Source organism: Anabrus simplex, chromosome 4 (genome assembly GCF_040414725.1).
Source record: "Anabrus simplex isolate iqAnaSimp1 chromosome 4, ASM4041472v1, whole genome shotgun sequence".
In the NCBI taxonomy this organism is placed as follows: domain Eukaryota; kingdom Metazoa; phylum Arthropoda; class Insecta; order Orthoptera; family Tettigoniidae; genus Anabrus; species Anabrus simplex.
In genome coordinates, this window is record NC_090268.1 from 33,815,515 (window position 1) to 33,838,687 (window position 23,173).

The following is a 23,173-nucleotide window of genomic DNA, read 5'->3' on the forward strand; positions in this document are numbered from 1 at the left end:
AACTTCAAATCTGTTATGGCCTTACGTGGATATTTGTTTCTGTATCTAGGGTTTGGTTATATTTCTATAGAAGACTGCCTAATTCTTTTATATCAATCTAATCAGAAATCACTCGTGAGAATCTAACATGATATAGTTTAATTTGTAGATTAAACGGCACATTCTATACACTTCAACTGCCAATTATCTACGGTACTTAAAATAATATCTACCTAACTACATGTTTTTATTAGTGAAACTTTTCTCTTTTCTGTTGCTTTTTGGGATGATTTATGTATCATTCATTCTCTGCTGCCGAGGGCGATCTCCATGCTGCGTGGCGGGCCTTGAGGACATCATCGCCCAGCTCAGGTTATCCCAGGTAGCCTGTCACCCATCAGCTGCCTCTGTGGATCCGTGGTAGAGTGTCGGCCTCCGGATCCCAAGATAGCGGGTTCAAACCCGGCAGAGGTAGTCGGATTTTTGAAGGGCGGAAAAAAGTCCATTCGACACTCCATGTCGTACGATGTCGGCATGTAAAAGATCTCTGGTGATACATTTGGTATTTACCCGACAAAATTAATTAAATCTCAGCCATAGACGCCCAAGAGAGATCCGGTTTACTCTAGGTCCGCTAGATGGCAGACAGAGTAAACCGGAACGTCGAAATTGACGAGCAGACAGCCAGATGGCGTCAAATCGAAATGTCTGCAAACGGTAGCTGAGGCCATACGATTATTATTATTATTGTCACCCATCTTCTTAAAGAGCTGAGATCTTGTCTCGTTCAGTTATAGAAATATAGAACATAAATGAAATCAGCTGATACATGTGGGTGCTAACAAAGCCTTCTGATTTAACAATTATTTATCTCGTTTTAGAATTTCTTTGACTGATTTGTAACTTTTATCAGACTCCCAATATGTCTGCAATATTATCAAAATATATATACCTGGTATCACAAACAGAAAAGTTACAAAATCACCAGATATGGATGGAATGGGCAACAGGAGTCCATCATTGATTATATTATGGTAGATAAACATATACAGAAAATGTTACTGGATGTGAAAGTGATCCCAAGTGTGTCTCTTGACAGTGATCATAGGCTCCTGGTTAGTTGTTTCAGGTTTAAAAAGTTGAAGGAAATAAGAACCATCCAGGCAAGAAATTAAAGGTATGGAAATTGAAGGATAAAGAGAAGGCCACAGAATATCAAGAATAATCCAGCACCGAATACCAAAAACAGACACTGGAACAGTTGAAGAAGAATGGAAAAATTTCAAGGAATGCTTGGTCAAGACAACAGAGGAGGTGTGTGGAGGAACAAATGGCAAAAGGAAATGGAAAGAGACACCATGGTGGAATGATAAAACAAGAGACACGGTCCTTAAAAAGAACAATGCCTACAGAAAATATTTCAAAAGTCGAACAGATAAGGACAAAGAACTCTATAAGTTGGCGAAGAAAGAATCTAAGCAGGTTGTCAGAGCAGAAAGAGAAAAATGGTTGAATGAATGGAATGGTAACCTAATTAAGGTGTTGATGGGAACAGAAAAATGTTGTATGGAATGATGAAGAATAGGAGGAGGGACAAAGAACAGACTTATTATCTGACTAGTGATACTGGGTATCTCATTACAGATGACAGAGAAATCAAAGAAGAATGGAAGAATTATTTTGATAAGCTGTTAAATGTGAATGCTATTACAAACATTCCATTAGATAGATTAGTTAATGATGGAAGGATGGAAGACACTATAGCAGATCTGACATGGAATGATTTAGAATACGCATGGAAATATATCAAAACATGAAAATCTCCAGACATTGATGAAGTGTGTGGTGAAATGATCAGGTCTATGGGTGATGCAGGAAAGTTGATAGCTGCAGTCGCTTAAGTGTGGCCAGTATCCAGTAGTCGGGAGATAGTGGGTTCGAATCGCACTGTCGGCAGCCCTGAAGATGGTTTTCTGTGGTTTCCCATTTTCACACTAGGCAAATGCCGGGGCTGTACCTTAATTAAGGCCACGGCCGCTTCCTTCCCACTCTTAGCCCTTTCCTGTCCCATTGTTGTCATAAGACTTATCTGTGTCAGTGCGACGTAAAGCAACTTGTAAAAAAAAAAAAAAAAAAAAAAAAAAAAAAAATGCAGGAAAGCAGTGGATGTATAGACTTTTCACAAGATATGAAAGGATGGGCAGATTGGAAAAAAGGTATCATCATTCCACTCTTTAAGAAAGGTAACAGGAAGGAATGTTCCAATTACCGAGGAATTACATTAACTTCCCAAGTGGGAAAACTATATGAAAGGAGTTTAGAAAGGGAAATACGACCATTGATAGAATTAAAGTTATCAAAGGAACCATACGTATTCCAGAAAGGCAGATCAACAGTTGATCTAATATTTGGACTGCGTCAGGTAATGGAGAAGTATTATGAATATAATAACGCCCTTTGGCTGGCCTTCCAGGATCTCAAAAAGGCCTTTGATGCTGTAAGCAGGGACAAAGTCTGGGAAGTGCTGAGAAACAGTGGAATCAATAATGACATAATAAAACGAATTGAGAATTTATATGAAGACATCAGTAGTCGCGTCAAAACACTATCAGGGGTGAGGGAACCCTTTAGAATAACTACGGGCCTAAGTGAAGGTGCAGTTCTGTCACCTCTTCTCTTCATTACTGTGATGAATGAGATTCAACAACAATTATGCCAAAATGTTTGTGACAAAAAAATGAAAGTCATGCTATTTGCTGATGACATCTGTACATGGGGAGATTCCAAGGAGGAACTGCAGGATCAGATCAATGCATGGACAGTAACAGCTAAAGGGTACGGCCTAAGATTCAGTCAGGAAAAAAGTGAAGTGTTTGTTATGCAGAGAAGTGGTCATCCTGAAGGTTACATTGAAATAAAGGGTAAACAACTCAAGATGTCCAACAAATTCAAATATCTAAGAACATGCTCCATTGAAGAGGAACTTACCAGCAGGATTCAAGCTGGAGGAACATTCTATAGAGTTGTCCAAGACCTAATATGGGACCCAAAAGTACCATTGAAATGCAGGCGAGCAATTTTTCTGACTTATTACATGCCAATTTTGACATATGGGAGTAAGACCTGAACCATGAGAGAAAAGGATGAAGCAAGGATTCAGGCAGCTGAAATGAGATTCGTCGAGCGATGATTGGCAAAACAAGACGAGATAAAATTCATAATGAGAACATCAGGGACATAGCTCAGGTTGGCATAATGCAGGATAACATAACTCTGCGTGGACTCTAATGGTAAGGTCACATGCGAAGGTTGGATCCTGATCGCATACCCAGAAAAATGTATGATCTGCAGTTAAAATATTCAAGACCTATAGTGGGCGGCCAAGAATGCGATATACAGACTTGGTGAAAAACAACATTCAGCAATCGGGAGGGGACTGGGACAACATTGAAGAAGGGGAAAAGTACAAAGACAGACGTTGGTGGAGTGGCTTCATTCGCCGACCCATCGTATAGATGGAATGACGTGGCATATGTATGTATGTCGAATGGTTTTGCTTTATGTTTTATGCTACAATGGTATTGCATTCTTGCGACTTATTGATTCTATTCCCTTGGCGTCTTCAATCCAGCTGACTTTCAACTCTTGGTAAACGTTTCAAGTGAAATTTATGCGTTTTTGTATTCAAATATTACTTTGTTGCACATTGTTTCTGTTGTAAACAAGATAAGGTTTACAAGAACACAACTTATTTATTTGCTTCACACAGAATTCTACAGTATGTACAGGAATAAAACATAAAATTGTCTTGAAGCAAAGTAGATGATTAATCTTGAGAGAGTTTCTGTTTTTATACACTATGTACACTCTGAATGTATTTACACTCACTGCTATCTTGAAAAGATAGTTCTTGGGAAAGATATAGTTCGTGATAGTTGAAAACTATCATTTGCACTAGCATAGATTAGCTAAGAGAGTTCTTTCTAACTTGAAGTGTCTGAGTTTATAAGCTTGTACTAAATGAAAGCTATGTTCACAATTAGAGAATCTAATGTGTGTGCCGGAGCTTGGGGATGTGTGGCATACAACATCGGGGCTCGACATGGATGAAGGAATGGGAAAGTGGAGTAGTGACCTGAGGTGAAACCTCATACTACCAGAATTCCGTCCACCTGGTCAAGACACATTTTTAAGAGGAGTAGCCTCTGTGTTCGACGTTCAGTGTATTCTGGAGCAGGACACTGGGGAGAATCCTCATGAGTGACAGACAGGGAACTCCTTATATACTGCACACGACGTAACAGACACGCGCACTGAAGACTGCGCGTCGAGTCTCGAATGATCCACGCTTGTGTGCGTGCGGCTGGCTGGCACTGAGCGAAGAGAGCGGAGGACATACAACACCCTCCCCTCCTAAATACGCCGATACGGCGTGAAGCGGCGGCGGCTACGATGCTGGGCAGGATCTTCTGACATCTCTGTTGTATTGTCCGGAGCTGTGACTGGGCGGAGTGGCGCTGCATCGTCCTGAAAGGAACCCATGGTTATTAAATGGTCTAAAGCTCGTTCAGCAATAGATTTATCTGGCTTAACAAGAGAATCAGTAGCCGGATATGGACGGTAGCGCAGGCGTATCTGGTCCTGGTGGCGGCAAATGCGTTTCTCAGCAGTCTGAATCTCGTAGAGACGATGGCCCAAAGATCTGCGGATGACACCAGGTAACCAGAGCGGGTTTGACTTGAATGTCCTTATGTAGACCCTGTCGTTGACGGTGAACTTTGTTGGCGAGGTCTTAGGCTGGGCCGGAAAAGGCTGCAACAGAGAAAGTAAAGTTCTGTGAGGTCGTCCATGGAGCTTTTGTGCAGGAGTGACATTATCAGCGCCGGGCAGAGTTCTGTAGTTGCTTAAGAGTTGTAACAATGCTTGGTCTTTAGTTAAGCCTGAAGAGACAGCTTTTTTCATACTTTTCTTAAAAGTTTGTACAAAGCGTTCAGCTTCACCATTATATTGAGGGTGAAAAGGCGGTGCTAGGATATGGCGAATGCCATTATATGTACAGAAGTTCTTAAAAGCAGTAGCTGTAAATTGCGGTCCATTGTCAGAAATTAGGACTTGAGGTAAGCCTTCATTTGTAAATATTTTCTGAAGAGTACGAATGGTAGCTTCTGTAGTAGTAGTCGAATGCATATCCACTACATAGGGAAAGTTCGATAGAGAATCTATGACGATGAGCCACATGGAATTGAGGAAAGGACGTGCGAAATCGATGTGAACTCGTTCCCGTGGAGAAGTAGCAGGAGGCCATGAAGCTAGATCAGAAGACGGGGCGTTCTGATTAATTTGACATTGTTCACAATGGCGGATGAGCTTTTCGATGGCGGCATCAATACCAGGCCAGTAGCAGTGTTGACGTGCCAGTTGCTTAGTGCGGGATATACCCCAATGACTTTGGTGTAACAAGTTGAGAACTTGTGTCTGTAGACTAGGTGGGATAACCACTTGGAAGGTGGTGCCGGTTTCGAGGAGTACAACTCTGGCACGAGTCGTAAGACGATGCTGAATACGATGATAAGGCGCAAGGTGGGCAGGAAGTTTGTTCTGAAGGGGCCAACCATTGCGGATGTAAGTATGTACCGTAGCAAGTGTACTGTCCTTATCCGTAGCTTTAGCAATGCAGGTAGCGTCAATAGGAAAGGTGGATACGGTGTCTTCGAGTTCTATGTCTAACTGAAGACATTCAGATTCTTGAGAATCGAAGGCGGTATCAGGACCGACTGGTAAGCGAGAGAGGGCATCAGCATTACTATGCTGGGATGTGGCACGATAGGCGATCTGATAGGAATAATCAGAAAGGAACATGGACCATCTTTGAAGCTTTCTGAGGGAATGCTCAGGGATCTTATTACCAGGATGGAATAAGTGTACTAGAGGCGTGTGATCAGTAATGATCAGGAAATGGTTGCCATAGAGATATTCATTGAAACGGCGAATACCAAAGATGATTGCTAAAGCTTCTTTTTCTATCTGGGAGTACCGACGTTGATGCTCATTAAGTGTCTTCGAAGCAAAGGCGATGGGGCGTTCTTGTCCGTGACGATCCTTCTGGGAGAGAACGGCGCCGACGCCGTAATCTGATGCGTCAGTAGCTAGCGTGATGAGCTTGCCAGGCTGAAAATGAGTGAGTTTAACAGCTTGAACAAGGGCTTTGTTGATCGTTTGCCAGGCCTGTTGGCATTGCGGAGACCACTGAAATTTAACACCTTTTTTGCGTAAGGCGTTTAATGGAGCTGCAACTGAAGCGAAGCGGGGAATGAACTTGTTATAGTAGTTCGCTTTGCCTAGGAAGGATTGGAGCTGCTTGATGTTCTGTGGTACAGGCATGTTTACAATCGCCGAAACATTCCGTTCACTAGGCTGAATGCCCTTTTTATCGAGGATGTGTTCCAGGTAGTGAACTTGCGGCTGAAAGTAAGTGCATTTAGCGAGATTCGCTCGTAGGCCATTGTCTTTCAACTTCGTGAGAAGGAGGCGCAGATTATGGAGATGTTCTTGATGATCTGCGCCGGTCACAATAATATCATCAAGGTAGTTAGCACAACCGGGAATGGAGGCGGTGAGTTGAGCTAAATAGTGCTGAAAAATAGCAGCTCAGGAAGAGACACCGAACGGGAGACGCTGGAGCTGGAGCAGTCCGATAGGAGTGTTGAGTGTGAGAAATTGCTTGGATTCTTCGTCTAAAAGTAGCTGTAGATAGGCTTCTTTAAGGTCCACTCTAGAGAAGAATTGTCCACCAGCTAGACGACGGAATAAGTCCTCTGGACGGGGAATTGGAAATATATCTGTGTCGATTTGTGCGTTGATCGTAGATCGGAAATCACCACAAAATCGTACATTACCATCAGGCTTCTAGTGGAGTGGCCCATTGACTGGAATTGACTGGTACCACTATTCCAGCTTCTACCCATCTTTCTAACTCCTTAGTGACCTGGTCTTGAAGTGCCAGGGGTACTGGACGTGCTTTGAAAAAGCGCGGCTTAGCTCCTGCTTTCAGCTGTATGTGAGCTGTATAGTTTTTGGCAGTCCGAGCGTAGAGTCGAAGACTTCAGGAAACTGCTCGAGGAGAGCCATAATATCAGAAGTAGGTTGCAACGTAGATACTACGTTGATGTTGTCATGAATCTGGAAGCTGAATAAATTAAAGAGATCCATGCCCATAATGTTCGATGCGGTGTAGTTGTTGACTACGAGTAGTGGAATGACCTTCCGAACTCCTTTATAACTGGCTGGAAGCGTGATTTGGCCTTTAATGTCAATCTTCCGTTTGTTAAATGTAACAAGCTGGATGTCAGCTGGAGAGCATGAAGGTGAACCTAAGTCATGATATGTAGCCAGGTTAATGATAGAGACAGGTGATCCAGTGTCTAACTGAAAATCGACAGAGCGATCAGAGAATGATAGAGGAACGATGATCTTGCGAGAATTCTTGGTGGGAAGAATAAGATTTATCTGATCAACTTCCATGTCCTGTCGGGGCTGTATATGCTTCGGGCGTGCTGCAGGAGTCTTAGCAGGGCGGAGCGAACTCTGACATACAGTCTTGATGTGTCCTACTTTATTACATCGTTCACAAGTGGCTTTGAAAAAACGACAGGCACGACGTTCATGATGTTTGAAACATCCTCTGCAGGAAGGCAGGAGTTGCGACTTTCTCTTAGAAGTGGGCTTCCTTGGAGAAGAACGAGAGGGAACTGGGCGAGAATGCTTGGCAGAGAGCGACTTGGCTGCGCGGTTCAAGGTAGCAGAGGACTGGCGGGCTGGAGTAGAGACTTGAGCGACTTCGTGTTTAGAAGCTATTTCTGCCGCAGTCTTGGTAGTAAGTTCCTATACCGTAGCAATATGCTGGACGTCTTCTAAAGAAGGGTTACTCTTCTTGACAGCGTCAAAACGAACTTTGTCCTCAGGAGTATGCAGAATGACCATATCCCGAATGAGGGAATCGGTATAGGGCGTACCACAACCGTCCTTGGAACATATAAATTGGCAGGGTTTAGCTAGACCTCGCAATTCCGCTATCCATTCAGCATGAGTCTGATGCAGTTGCTTCCTGCTCTGAAAAAATTTGTAGCGAGCGGCCGCTATGTGCGGGGCTTTAGCATAGTGTTCAGTGATACGGGCCAAGAGCTGTGCGAATGGCACTTCAGAGAGTTGCTCCTCTGGACTTAATTTTTCTAGTAATTTGCACGTAGCATTGCCAACCGAACTGAGAAATAGTGCACGTTGGCGCTTGTCATCCGTGACGGAATGGCATATGAAATGTTGCTGTAGGCGGGCGAAATAGACTGACCATTCTTCCTTAGCCGGATCAAAAGCAGAGAATGGAGGAATTGCTGAGGGCTGTGTAGAAACAGAAAGAGTTTGCATAGCTGTGAGCAATGCCGCTTGTTGTTGCTGCATGAATTGCTGTTGTTGCTGCTGTAGAGCTTGCAATACGACAGCTAGCTGCTCGGCTGTAGACATGTTGAGATGCGTGAGAGAAAAGAACTTGGCTAGCAGCGTGTACTGAGCTGGCTGTAGGCGAGACCTTCGCCGGAACAGCTGGGAGTGTGTGAGAGAGCAAGCAAGCTGAAGCGTGCCGAACAGGTGCTGCGAGCGAGGGAGAGAGAGAGAGAGAGAGCCTTGGAATGTCGGCGGACTGTACGTAGTTCGAAGGAGGCTAATAGTTGCACTGTAGAAAAGGCTAACTGCTGGTAGAGGCCGTACAGGTTCCAATGTGGAGTGGTGATAGTTATGGAGTATAGTGTCACTGTGCCAATGAGTGGACGATATCCTGTAAGAGTTTGTTGCCCTGTCGCGAATGAGTTGACGACAGAATGTAATCAGTTTTGTACCTCGTTTCAAATGAGTGGGCGACACACTGACCACTGTTTGACTTCGTCGCCAATGTGTTGGTGGCAGATGGCACGTAGTTTTTTTTTTTTTTTTTTTTTTACCTTGTCGCTAATGAGTTGTGTTGTAAACAAGATAAGGTTTACAAGAACACAACTTATTTATTTGCTTCACACAGAATTCTACAGTATGTACAGGAATAAAACATAAAATTGTCTTGAAGCAAAGTAGATGATTAATCTTGAGAGAGTTTCTGTTTTTATACACTATGTACACTCTGAATGTATTTACACTCACTGCTATCTTGAGAAGATAGTTCTTGGGAAAGATATAGTTCATGATAGTTGAAAACTATCATTTGCACTAGCATAGATTAGCTAAGAGAGTTCCTTCTAACTTGAAGTGTCTGAGTTCATAAGCTTGTACTAAATGAAAGCTATGTTCACAATTAGAGAATCTAATGTATGTGTCGGAGCTTGAGTGAGCTTGGGGATGTGTGGCATACAACATCGGGGCTCGACATGGTTGAAGGAACGGGAAAGTGGAGTAGTGACCTGAGGTGAAACCTCATACTACCAGAATTCCGTCCACCTGGTCGAGACACATTTTTAAGAGGAGTAGCCTCCGTGTTCGATGTTCAGTGTATTCTGGAGCAGGACACTGGGGAGAATCCTCATGAGTGACAGACAGGGAACTCCTTACATACTGCACACGACATAACAGACACGCGCACTGAAGACTGCGCGTCGAGTCTCGAATGATCCACGCTTGCGTGCGTGCGGCTGGCTGGCGCTGAGCGAAAAGAGCGAAGGACATACAACAGTTTCAATATATAATCATAGTTGATATCTTCTTTAATCAAACTCTCTTCTTTCTTGATGCTTTTATCTGATTTAATTCGCTCCTTACTTGCGATACATCTGCTCGCTGAAAAACTCATCTTGTTATTTTCTAGTGTTGGGTCCATTCTTTTAACAATCCAGCTCCTGGTTTTTTTTGGTCTTTTTCTCACTACCATTATGATTATATCTACTTCGATGTTGCTTCAATCTTAGCTCCTATGATCTTCTATGAAGTTATTAATTTTGCTTAATCTCGACGTGGGTAATCGCGCTTACTCCGACTCAATTGGATTTTCACTTTGGGAGTAGTGTAACTGCACACCACTATCATTCTGATATGTATGCAGGTTTCTGGAAACTTACAGTAATGATTTATTATCCAAATACATGTAGAAACATTAGGAATGTTATAGACTTGTCCTGTGTATTTGTAAACTGTATCAAAATTAGAGTTTGATCTGCTTCAATCGAGAGGCCAGTCGATCGATTGTTTCTTGTATGTTCGGATGTGTTCCATTTAAAGTGTTGCAAGAAAATTTCCAGAAGTCTATATTCCTAGACTGCTTGTCGAACAGTATATATATCGAGCTGACAAGCTGAGAGGCCAGAGACAGTGAGTAAGAGAATGTAGAGTGTGGGTTAGAGTGAGTGTCACAGTGAGCTGAGGAGTTCGTTGATATCTGAACTTGTCAGAATCAACTTGAGAGAGAGGGTAGTCAGTCTTGCCTTGCAATGGTAAAGTGAATAATCAGTGTGTGGACCTATACTTTTAAGAATTGACTGTGTGATGGTGAAGTGAACGATCAGTGAGAGGACTTGTTGATATCTGTACTTGACAGAATCAACAGTAAACTGCTTCAGTGTGTTTCCCTTAATAGTATTGTGTTGTGTATAATTGTGTATAACTGTGTGTTGTTAAGAAATAGACATAACAGCAATAAAGTTGTTTTATGCAAGAAAGTGAACGTATCTTGTGTGATATTTATTTACGCCAAAATAAAATCGCATTGAGAACGATAATTAGTTCCCACTTTCTAGCTGTGATCAGCTGGGGACAAATATTGTCTTTTTCCTCCTACATTAGTGGAGTAGAATACACAGCCAGTGTCTCAATTCCTAGTACTGGGTGGTGGTAAATACTGTGATCCCCAAAAGGGACCAATGGCTTTGGGCAGATGGGCTTGTTAAGGAGGGGTGGTGGCCCCTCAGTATAGGAAATGACACACAATGCAGTGTCTGTTCCCACATTATGGGTGGCTGCAAGAGATGCTTGTACTCCATGCTAGGAGCAGCCTGTTCACCTGCTGGCAATTAGCTCTCAAATACCTTAGGGAGTGTGTAGCAATCTATTTACCCATCATCATCTGTTGCTGCATCGAATCTGCTAATTTCCGCTTAGCTCCATGTTTTCCACCTCTGAACTCATACAAAGTCAACACCTGACTAATGCATCGCCTGGGAACCCTGGCTTCCGCTGACGTCACGGAAGAATATTCCACAACATTCTTTCACTCCTGGAGCTCGTGTGTTCCCCTTATTTCCACCCCACTCTGAAGAGTATATATTGAGCTATGTTTTTTCAAAACCTTGAGTTCGTCAGTGTCTTTGGTATGTCGAGGTAGAGTTGGAGAACTCAGTTTTATATCAGGAGCTGGTCTCCCCACTACTTTGCAGCTTGTATTTTAAGATAAGAGGACAGAAATAGCCTTTAAAATATCCATGCGACATCACTTGGTGAACTTATTCTACATACATAAACGTTCACTGATTACAAAGAGAAACTGTGATGCAGTACACTTACAGTACGGAAATAGGCCTTAATTAAGGCACAGCCCCAGAATTTGCCTGTTGTGAAAATGGGAAACTATGGAACACCATCTTCAGGGCTGCCGATACAGCCGTGCGAACTCACACGATTTAAGCGGGAGACTCCCTATTGTAAATATTTTAAATCTTTGTTCTCCTTTTCTAACACATGTTATTCCGAAATAAACTGCCATTTCACTTCTTGTCAAAACAAAGAAAAAAAAAAGACTATTGGGTGTGAATGAATTTTGAAACTCAAATTTTGAGATGAAATTACTTGTAACCCAGTTTTTGAATTTAAATGATATTTGGGTAATTTGCAACTAGGAACTTATATTTATTCTTGTGCACATTTCTCCACCAAATTGCAAGCCCCGCCATTTTCAAGATTATGAAGAACTTCATTATAATAGTGTTAACTTGCTCTTTCCCAGCATGTCTAGATGTTCTTTTTCTAGTCACTGATAACATTCCTTTAAACTTTTCCATTTTTCCCTTACGGCGAGTTTCACTTTACTCAGTTATTCCCTTTTATTTATATGAATATGCTAATGTTAGGACATTGTCCGATAGATGATCTTTCTTCCTTAACTTAAGATACTTGATGTCATTAGGTACAATGTTGATTTGATATTGAAAAATACTGAGCATCAGGATACAAGAGTTAATGCAACTAAGGTTACAGAATTACAGATGTAGTGAGCAAAAAGGTTAGCCTTCATAAGTTTAACAGCTGTAGTTAAAATTATTGACTACTAGTGATTAAATACAAATGAATCGGCTATTTGAGAAACCACAAATGTCCTTTTTCAGACAAAATAGTTTTAATGCATGCCGGTATATGTTAAAATGATAAATATTCTCATTTTTCAGAGAGAAAGCGTACATGTCCGCTTCTTTATATGGGTTTTATTGGGACTGAAAATTTTCTCCTGTCATTATTGTTAACAGCAAATACGCTATAGACAATACTGGACACTTCCATATTCTCCCGTACTAAACAGAGAGACATGTTAACATCAGGCAGCAAGATTGAAACTACAAAAGTTGCATGTTAAAATTGACAGAAATAATTATTTTTGGTTTGTTGTACTACAAAAGTTGAATGTTAATACTGAGAGAAATAATGAAACCCAACAATGATTTTGTTTTGTCTGAATCCTTGGCTGAATGGTCAGTGTTGAGGCCTTTCATTTGCAAGGTCCCAGTGAAACAAACCCTCCTCCACTTCAAGGAATATATACTCCCATCCTACTGAAGGACTGCCAGTATAGTTGTCGAAATTGTAATTAATTATATTTTCAACTACACAAGCTGAAAGTCAAGATCCATTTTGTTTGTAAGCAGTTAGCTAAATCCTCTTTCGTTCATTAAGCAATTATGCTACATCTGCGACTGACATATCCACCTGGTAGCAGACCTTGTCCTGTGCCTTACCAACTGCCGCGGACTACGCGGTACTGTACATCTTTGGGATTTGAGAATAATTTTAGGAGAAGACATTGGAAGCAGACCAGCAGACCGTGATCACATAGGAAAGTCTGCACATATTCGCCATACCAAGAGCAATGCCCCTTCAAGCTCTAGCTATGCAATATGCCCAACTTTGTAGTTAAAATTATTGACTACTTCGCCATACTCAGAGCAATGCCCTTTCAAGCTCTAGCTATGCAATATGCCCAACTTTGTAGTTAAAATTATTGACTACTAATGATTAAATACAAATGAATCGGCTATTTGAGAAACCACAAATGTCCTTTTTGAGACAATGCCTGTTATTCAAGTACCTCAGATATGTCCTGCCTCTTAACAGCAGGCCAGGAGAAAATTTTCAGTCCCAATAAAACCCATATAAAGAAGCGGGCATGTATGCTTTCTCTCTGAAAAATGAGAATATTTATCATTTTAACATATACCGGCATATCTTGTAATTCAAAACAGGGTTGTGATCAGCTGGCATGGGGCGTGATTCAAATGGAAACGGAAAGTGAATTGGCACTTAAAAGTTCGTAAAAACATTCTCAACGTACAAAATCTCGTTCTCATCATACAGTATCGTGTAAATTGCAATTGTTTCAGATTACCAGGGTGTTCACATGCTCGTGTTATCTCTAACATGTGATGCCCCTGCACCTGATACTGTCAAACAGCAATCCCCATATTCCTCAGTCAGTACTCACAATACAGTACAATACAATACATACAATTCAGTACAACCTCTCATGTTGCTAGCTCGATTACAACCGGTGTAGAAGGATTCAAGGTGGCTTTTAGTTAGTTTATCAAGCGGCTTTTTGAAATGCATTCAAGTGGAACAGATTTTTTATCCTTCTGGTGTTATTGCTAAGTAGGAAGATGAATTTCAAAGCTTAACTTCGGTGAAATTCTAGTTTTACATTACAGAAGAAAATTATAGTTACGGTGACAGCATTTGTTGAAGGGAATATAATAAGTTGTGGAGTATTTATTGAAAGTTCTGTCATCAAACATATTAGGCATGAGTAAAATTTATAATCTAGTATTTAATCTGTGAGAAAGGCACCTGTGAAGACAGGTATATAATTGGTTTTTGTTTTTTAAATTTTGAAAGTAAGAAATTTATTAAAATCCTTTAAAATATCTATCACAGTTGAAGTTAGCATGTGGATATGAAATATAGAATGTGAGGAAAATGAATAAGGCAAGACTATCAACTGAAACTACTGTGTCTGTGAGTTGGTCATATGTTTGTAATAGAGGCAGCTAAATGCAATGTACTAGATTGTTGCTAAAGCTGTTGTTCTGAAAATGTTGCTTTCTGAAAATGCATTTTTGGTGGCCATAGCTATTAAAAGTACCATATATATATATATATATTTTTTTTAAGGGGCGTGTCATGCAGATGAAGTCGGGTATCTATTCCGGATGGAGAAATTTGATTGGGATTTGAGTCCCAACTCTCCAGATGCAGTCACTAGGTCTCGTATGGTGAAAATGTGGACTAACTTTGCAAAAACAGGGTAAGTAACATAAAACACCACTTCACTTTGATTGTGGAATGATTTCCATCTTCATGATGGTGATGAATCTGTAAGTTTGATAACGGTATATATACTCAGTGGCCAAAATTCACGGGAAGGGGTGTCCCATTAGAAAATGTGCCGTGTATGACCCCTGACTGTTGCGGCTAACTGCGGCATAGCTGAGCAGTCACAGACACCAGTGTTGAAAAGATGGCAACACGTCACGAGTTAGCTGACTCTGCTGTTGTTTATAAGTTTCATTTCCATATTGATAGATATTACTTTACAAAAACAATATAAATATAAGTCACCACCTTATCAATACAAAATTTATTCACATTCAGCTAGTAAATATGGTCAAGACCAGTTTGTATGACCGAAGATGACCCCCTAGGGGTCGAAACCGGTCTTGACAATATTTACTAGCTGAATGTGAATAAATTTTGTATTGATAAGGTAGTGACTTATATTTAGATTGTTTTTGTAAAGTAATTAGCTGACTCTGAACGTGCGATGATCATTGGCTCATGATGGATGGGTTGTAGCATTGCAGAGATTACATGTGAATTCAAGTTTCTGACGTCAACTGTGTTGAGGGTGGATCTTCAATATTGCAGAGAGAATGTTACCACCCGTGTAAACCGCCGCATGGAAAGACCACAGGTGTTTAATGAACGGACATCATGTCGCCTCCGCAGAACCATACTGGGCACTTGACGGGTTACTGTGAGTCAGATCACCACCCAATTGAATATCGGGAGTTAGAAACCCATTTCTACCAGGACTGTAAGGAGGGAACTGCACCACATAGGCTTCACCAGCTGACGACCAACTTGTGTCGCTTTGCTGACACCTCGACACAGAGCTCAATGACATGCATGGGCCTGCGAACATCGACAGTGGAGTATGGTACAGTGGTAGTATGTGGTATAGTCCGATGAATCCCCGTTCCAGTTGTATAGAGCAGATGGGTGGCGTATGCCGCATGAAGCTATGGATCCTGCGTGTTAACAAGGTTGTGTCCAGGTGGGAGGTGGCTCAGTTCTAGTCTGGGTGGCATTCTCATGGTCGCAATTGAGCCCCATTGTCAGTCTGCAGGGAGCGCTGACAGGTGCTCATTATTTGGACATTCTTTCAGACCATCTGCTTCCCTTTCTGGCCCTGGAGTACCCTGATGGAGGTGCCATGTTTCAACAGGTGACACGCAGGTGGTTGGAGGAGCACTCCAAGGAAGTTATGACCATGGATTGGTCCTCCAGATCCCTCGATCTTAATCCAGTCGAGCATTTATGGCATACTGTCAATGCTGGTGTACACTCCATGAACCCCACACCAACTACACATTACCAATTGTAGGTAGCAGTGCAAGACATGTGGGTCCAAATCCCTCCAAAATGTTTCCAGTACCTGGTAGAGGCAATGCATCGCCATATTGCTGCTGTTTTGAGGGCTCCTGGAGGAGCAACTCGCTATTAACATCGCATTTAGTGTCTTCCCATGGCTTTTGGCCACTCAGTATATAATCCTTTATTCAGGAAACTGACCCTCAGTGGGTTTGCCATAAAACACGATATTGTAAGGTTATTATTTATTTAAGACATACAGTACCTGCCAACCCTTCTGATTTACCCGGAAACTTTCCGTTTTTTAACTCGTCTTCCGATTTATTTTTAATTCTTCCTATTTTTGACCAATATAACCTCCCGTACAATCAATAATCTTCCCCTAGGATAAAGAATAAATTCTTATGCGCTTGTGCAGTTTACCCAACTTCAGTTTCAAGCGTTTTTATTTGATGCTTTATTTCGCGTATCGTCCATCGCCTTCGTGTATCGTGTTTCCTGCTTGCTACAGCAGTATGTGTGCTTTATGGTTGGGGATTCGGGACAGCAATCGTCCTACAAGCAAGAGAGGCTAGGAAAACCTAGTGCACGCTAGCGACTCAGTTAATTAGGATGAAAGAATGAGTTTCATAGTGTGTGGTTCGCGCACTATTAACATCGTTTCTGTGCTAAATTTCGTTGGAATTGTATGCCACGTGTTTTTTATAGCGGTTCTGTGCTTTTCCCCGTGTCAAAGTCGTATGTTAAGACATATTGATCTGTTTTGTATGTGGTAGTTTCGCGTATTTCAGTGCATTCTTGTTTATACTCACCTCATAATTTTTATGAATTGAATGTATTTCAGGGAGTTGTGTCGGTGACAGTTTCTGGTATTTTCTCTTCACGTTATGGCCATAAAACATAAATGTTATCTCCAAGTGTTCGGAGATACCTATAAAATTAATTTCCGTTCATTTTACAGTCTAATAAAGGAAACTATTATGCGAATCACCTCAGGAGATAAATTTTATTTCGAGTTATTGAAATTTCGAGATATGGAGAATACCATTTTTGAGCATGTATAGCACATAATTGAAATATATATCTACGGGCTTTTACTGAATGCATTATGTTTAACGGTACTTAAAAATATACAATGATACTCTATTTTACAGCATCACTTTAATTATAACACTTATTATAGTAACTTTTTAGAAGTCAGGACACAGTACATACAGTAGTGAAACAAGAAACATAGCTCCGTTAACACGTTTGGAAAAAAAAATCTGTTAGTCTCTTCTGTTTGTTGTGGTTAACCTTTCCTCCCTTCACGTTGAAACTTCTCGTCAATACACGCAGCCGAGTTTCGTAAATGGACTTGTCATCCGCTACTTCTGGGCTTGCTTTCGTACGTGACCAGTATTTAATTGACACCCGAGAAACGGTGAAGATTTGCCGATCACTAGAAGTTGGAGTTTTTCGGTTGCCGTCATATTAGTTTCCAGCTTCACTGGAACCCTTTCTTTACTTGTTAACTGTTCCTCAAAAACCGCAAATGCCGTATTGCACAGTTAATGTTGCACAAAATTCGAGTTACAGAGTATTCTTTTGTTTCAAGGGAAGAAATGTTTGCTTCGAGAATAGCGAAATAAATACAGTATACGTCAAGAATAGGACAAACGGCCGGAAAATCTAAGTTAGATCGAGATACTGAAAATTCGAGTAATGGAGGTTAGAGATATCGAGGTTCGACTGTATTATTATTCGTATGTATGTGTCATAAATGAGAGTGATTAGGTACATTTTCTTGTAACTATTTAAATGTTCTTTTTAGTTTAAGATTTTAAATTTAATGGTCAATTCACATTGTAACTGTAGATATGTATGCTTTTTATCCTGTCCTTCTTTTCACTTAGACTGTGGTGAAATATATGTGATGAAATCCAAGAATTAAAAAATCTTCCTATTTTTGATTTCTAAAAGTTGGCAGCTATGATTTAAGAGTACGTAAATGGTTGCTTTAAGGAAGCACGGACCCATGCACCGCAACCTCTGCAATCTTATCTAGATAGCTTTCCTTAAGGGCAAATCTCTTCAACAACTCAGCCATCATCTCCAGGTGCGTCCCTAAACACAAGTAGTAGTACACAAACTTGTTCTAGGATGGAAATCCTTACGACTTTTAACTTCTGATAGGAAACTCTCACATCATTCATCCCTTTCAACCGTTCCATTTCTTCTAATTCTTTCCTCTCATACTGTCTCTTTTTCTTCTTGTGCAATCTCTTTTCTTCTGTTCTGGAAGTTCCATACTCTTCCACTGCTTTTCAGGTGTGGTTCCTCTGTTGCATTCTCTTGTATGCTTCATTTTTTTTTTTTTTGCTATTGGCTTTACGTCGCTCCGACACAGGTAGGTCTTATGGCGACGATGGGACAGGAAAGGGCTAGGACTGGGAAGGAAGCGGCCATGGCTTTAATTAAGGTACAGCCCCAGCATTTGCCTGGTGTGAAAATGGGAAACCACGGAAAACCATCTTCAGGGCTGCCGACAGTGGGATTCGAACCTACTATCTCCCGAATACTGGATACTGCCCGCAGTTAAGCGACTGCAGCTATCGAGCTCGGTGCTTCATTTTTTAAGGTTGTGGCTTGTGCATACTCTTCATCAAACCAATTCATCCATTGAGATGGGAGGAAGAATGGGGTTTGATAGTAAATAGTCTAAAATGACCAAGATTAGTGTTGAATCCACTGCTTTTGGAGTCACAAGGCTGATTGGTGACAGTATCAAAGAGAGTTGAAATCGTGTAGATCATATCTATAGCGCGACTAATACATACATGTAGTTACCCCTTATTAATTTTTTGAAAGGATCAAATACTTCCCAGTCAATTCGAGCTTCCACAAGGATAAAGTTTTACTTGATGATTAAATAATCAAAAACTTGAAATCAAACACATCTAAATAACTCTAAAGCTTCATAATAGATGTTAAAAATCAACATCCAAAAAAGGAATTCTATAAAAATACACTTCGCACATAACTAACTATTAATACTAATCTTAAAAGTAAACATTCAAAAATTAATCGCGCAAGGCCGGGTACTACAGCTAGTTTATATAACGAACCAAACATTGTTAACTGTATAAAGATCAGAAGGTTGGAGTGGACAGGACATGTGCTGCGTGCTAATGACAGAATGATAAAGAAGATATTTAATGCAGTGCCAGAAGGAATCAGGAAAGTAGGCAGACCAAAGTTAAGGTAGGAAGAAGGGGGTGAGAGAGGAAGTAAAGATAATTGGAATCAAGAATTGGAGGAGCTCTGCACTTAACAGGAAAGAATGGGAAAAACTTCTTCAGAGGGCCAAGGCCCACAAATGGCTGTCGTGCCAATGATGATGATGATGATGATGATGATGATGATGATGATGAATTTCATCCCCCACCAAATTGATGAAAAGTACAATTAATTTTAATATATTTTTTCTTTTCTAACCTTACCAAACACTTTCCCTATAATGAATTACTTGAAGGCCATTTGTGAAAATTTTTTCTTGGTATTCTTGTGAACATAGTCTTTCAGCGTTGCTCGTGGGAAGTTAAACGCTTTACTTGCACATTTGTAACCCATTATCTTGTCCCTCACTGCCTTAATAGCCTTTTTCTTAGCCTCCTTACCCCACTGCTTCCCTTCTAAAAATAATAATAAACTTCATAAATAACAAATAAAATGAAACATTAATCACAGTTCTGAATTTCATCCCCAGGATGAAAATGGGAAAATAGGGGACAAAATTATGAACATTCCCTGATTTATTACAATGGCCGCTACAGTAACTCAGTGTAGTGATTACACACCAGGACACGACTGAAATGCAGTCCAGTATTTCATACATCAGTGCTTACTCTAGGAATAACAGGCTCTTAATTTGAATGCTGCATTAAGTCAGCTCAGTATGGAAAATGAAACCTCCTTGTACACGGAAACTAAACGTGCTACACACAACCAACTCTCACAACAAGACAACAGGACAAGGCTACGCGTGTGCGCGGAGCTAAACATTAGGTACCAACCGTGCAAGCTGGAAATTCCTAGCGAGACGAAATTAGGTGCGGGGATGAAATTTGGCCCCCCCCTTACCTTACTTATTGCAGAAAATTGTTCAGTAACACAAAACTTGATCTGATAACATATCTTGCTATTGTTAGATCACTGAGCTGTACAGCATTACACATATTTACCTTCACTTTCCATTCATATAGTTCCTGACTGTTCCAGCTTCTAGTATATGAGACTAATAAATAATAGAGAAAAATGATTAATTTTGCTTCTCTTTTGAAAATATTTATTACATAGGAATATCTTTTACCTGTTGAAGGGAACCAACTCCTGGAGCCGATCCTCTGTTACCAGTTATGTGGCCGCCTTACACTGTTGATAATCCCTGCTTCTTGGAAATTGGCAGTGATCTCACAGTTGGAAAGAATGTGTTCCAGGAGCGAATGGCATTCTGGGAAGATCTTTATAAAAGTATATGATATATAGAAGATATGAAGAAATAACAGAACATGTGGAAAGCTACTAATTTGAATGCCACATTATAACAACCCATTTTTAAAGAAAATTCATTGTAAATACTGTAATTTTTGTATGTGTACATGAAGACTATTATCAATGTGTTGTGTTCTCCTTTCTTGTAACCTAATATCCATCTTTTATTACAGATTAGAGTAAAAAGAAAGGTATGATTTGTTTTGTTTTTTTCTGTTTGTTCAGTTGTTTGAAGTAGTAACTTCGTTAGTTCTCTAGGTTCTTGCTCAGTTTGCTGGAGGACAAGTTCACTCCTTACATCGGTAACTCATTAGGTACTGTACATCATAAATTCAGTTCAGTCTCTAGAATCCAACATGCAAACCACATTAGCAATTGCTTCTAAATAAGAATTAATTGGAAGTATTAACCATTATGAGACCTTAAGTTTGAGCATTTCTTGGTTTCTAGAAATTAGATGGGTATACAGAATCTTCATCTCCTTCTCATTTAGAAGTAATTTGAAATTTATTAAACCAAATTGTCTTTATCAAAGATTGCAATGATTTGACTTTGCTAGATCATGTTAGTGATAAATGGCATGTAATCAAATTAGTTATTATTATTATTATTATTATTATTATTATTATTATTATTATTATTATTATTATTATTATTATTATTATTGGTTTGAATGGGCCTACTTTGGGCCACACTTGTTCAACTGTTGTGCTTTGATCTTTGCCCAGTATTGGCGCATTTTCTGCCGGTGTAATTCCTTTCTTTTGTCAGTCCAGGGAGTACCTTTTTTCCAGGGTTTTTCCTGAAATCCATGGACTTCCTTCAGGGTTCATCGTACAGACCAACTATCTTGAAGATCTGTTATTCCCAGTTCTTTAACGTCCTTCTCAGTTTCTGTCAGCCACGTGGTACGGATATTTTTGTTCTGCCAGAAGATGAATAAGCGATAGGTCAGTCTTTTGGAAGACAGTCTTACTATATGCCCATAGAAAGCTACTCTCTTTTTCCTACCACAATCAGAGAGCCTCTCTATGTGTTCGTAGAGCTCGGAATTGTACCATCTACGGAATTCTTCATTTCCCTTTACCGGACCTAAGGTCTTCCTGAGCATTCTCCTCTCTCTGACTTCCAGTTTCTCCATCAGACCTCTTTGGTTCAATGAAAGACACTCCATGGCATGCAGAGCTTCTGGTCGTACGACTGACATGTAGGGTTTTAGTTTCAGATTTTTTGTGTTATCACTGTTCTTTGTCAGTCGATAGGCCAGTTCCAACTTGTTGACTCTCATGGATAATGATGCTCTGTCTGATAAGTTGGGTTCAATCCATTTGCTAAGATACTTAAATTTATCAGTCCTCTTGATTTTTTCCCCATTCTGGTAGTATTTTTCTGCCAGCTTTCTTATATCATGCCGCTCTTGAAGGTCACGGATAATTTTGAAAATTTTTACACAGAATAGGCAGAGCAAACAATCCATTGTGCATTTATTGCAATGATGCTGATGATGTGCTTCACACCTTTTTTGTATATGAGCATGGGTCTACACAAAGAAGGTGTTTAGAAGTCAAGCAATGAGAAATGACACCAAAATATGTTCTAGTCATGTTACGAAAGTAAGAATTTTGGGATCAGATAGCTGTATATGCAGGAAGTATCCTGTGACAGAGGAAGAGGGATCTGGATGCTCATGAATGCCAGTAAAGGAGAAAAGAATGAAGAAGCAGCTTGAGAGGGTACAACCACGATGCCACCCTGAAGTAATGCGAGAGTGGTTCCGGGGCGGAGATACACATCATGGGAAAAGGGTGTGAGGCTTTTAGTGGGCAAGAATCCCACTTGCTTGTTGAGTGTGAACCCTTCACAAGTATCTCATGCAATATTTTCCATACTCCCTCGTACAAAAAAATATATATTTTTAAAATTTTTGTTTTGGCTGTCTTTGGACCAAGTCTGACAGTCTTTGCAGTATTTTTAGCCTTCTCTGCCTGTCCCTTTTCATCCTTCTCCAACTTCTTTCTTCTGCTCTTCCGTATAAGACCTCCCTTTCCTCACTACTGTTTTCGCAGTCTCCTGGAAACCACAGATGTTTTGACGAGTTAAATTGATTTCTCTCCATGATATTATCTTCCAGAAGCCCTATCTTCGTCAAATCCATTATTATTATTATTATTATTATTATTATTATTATTATTATTATTATTATTATTATTACTACTACCTGACCTCCTCTCCTGATTTAGAAAGCTCAGAAGTAGAAACAAGATAAGAAGTTGGTTTTAATGTGGAGAGACCTTACCTATATGAAAATAAAGTGTGAAGATCTGGAATTGTAGAGCTCTTTTTGTATTAATTTTTCTTCTTTCTCCTTTCTTTATGGTTATCCTCAGAACCTTATCCTATCAATTTTCCTAACATCTTGACCTTGATATTTGTATAGCCTATTTGGTTGTTCCCTTTCCAGAATACATGCACAGTGTGTAAGAAGACACTATCCTGAAAGAATCTGCTGCACAAACTTTGGATGTGAGCTAAAATAGAAATATCTGCCACATTAAAGACCCACCATTCAGCATAAACTTGTACAGTACTGGTCATGAAATGAAAGCATACATAGTATCTGGCTTGTAGACATTGCTGAGATCCAATTTCTAGATCGATGCATAACACACAAACAACAAAAACAATGTAGGAAATTGTTTCCAGAAGGTAAAAGAGCAGGTGTCTTTCTGATAAACCCATCAGTAAACGTACCTAATACACCACCGAAAATCACTGATAAAGA

The 23,173-nt window shown here is 40.3% G+C and overlaps 1 protein-coding gene across 3 annotated transcripts in view; it reads left to right on the forward strand.

Moving 5' to 3' along the window:
- LOC136871592 (juvenile hormone esterase) overlaps positions 1-22,683 on the forward strand; it is a 128,518-nt gene extending 105,835 nt beyond the window's left edge. For all 3 annotated transcript variants that reach the window (XM_068227163.1, XM_067145033.2, XM_067145032.2), the window contains 2 exons: positions 14,380-14,512; positions 20,219-22,683. In XM_068227163.1, the coding sequence (XP_068083264.1) occupies positions 14,380-14,512; positions 20,219-20,378 (293 nt within the window). In that variant the 3' untranslated portion in view covers positions 20,379-22,683. The remainder of the gene's footprint in view (positions 1-14,379; positions 14,513-20,218) is intronic.
- Positions 22,684-23,173: the final 490 nt, after the last annotated feature.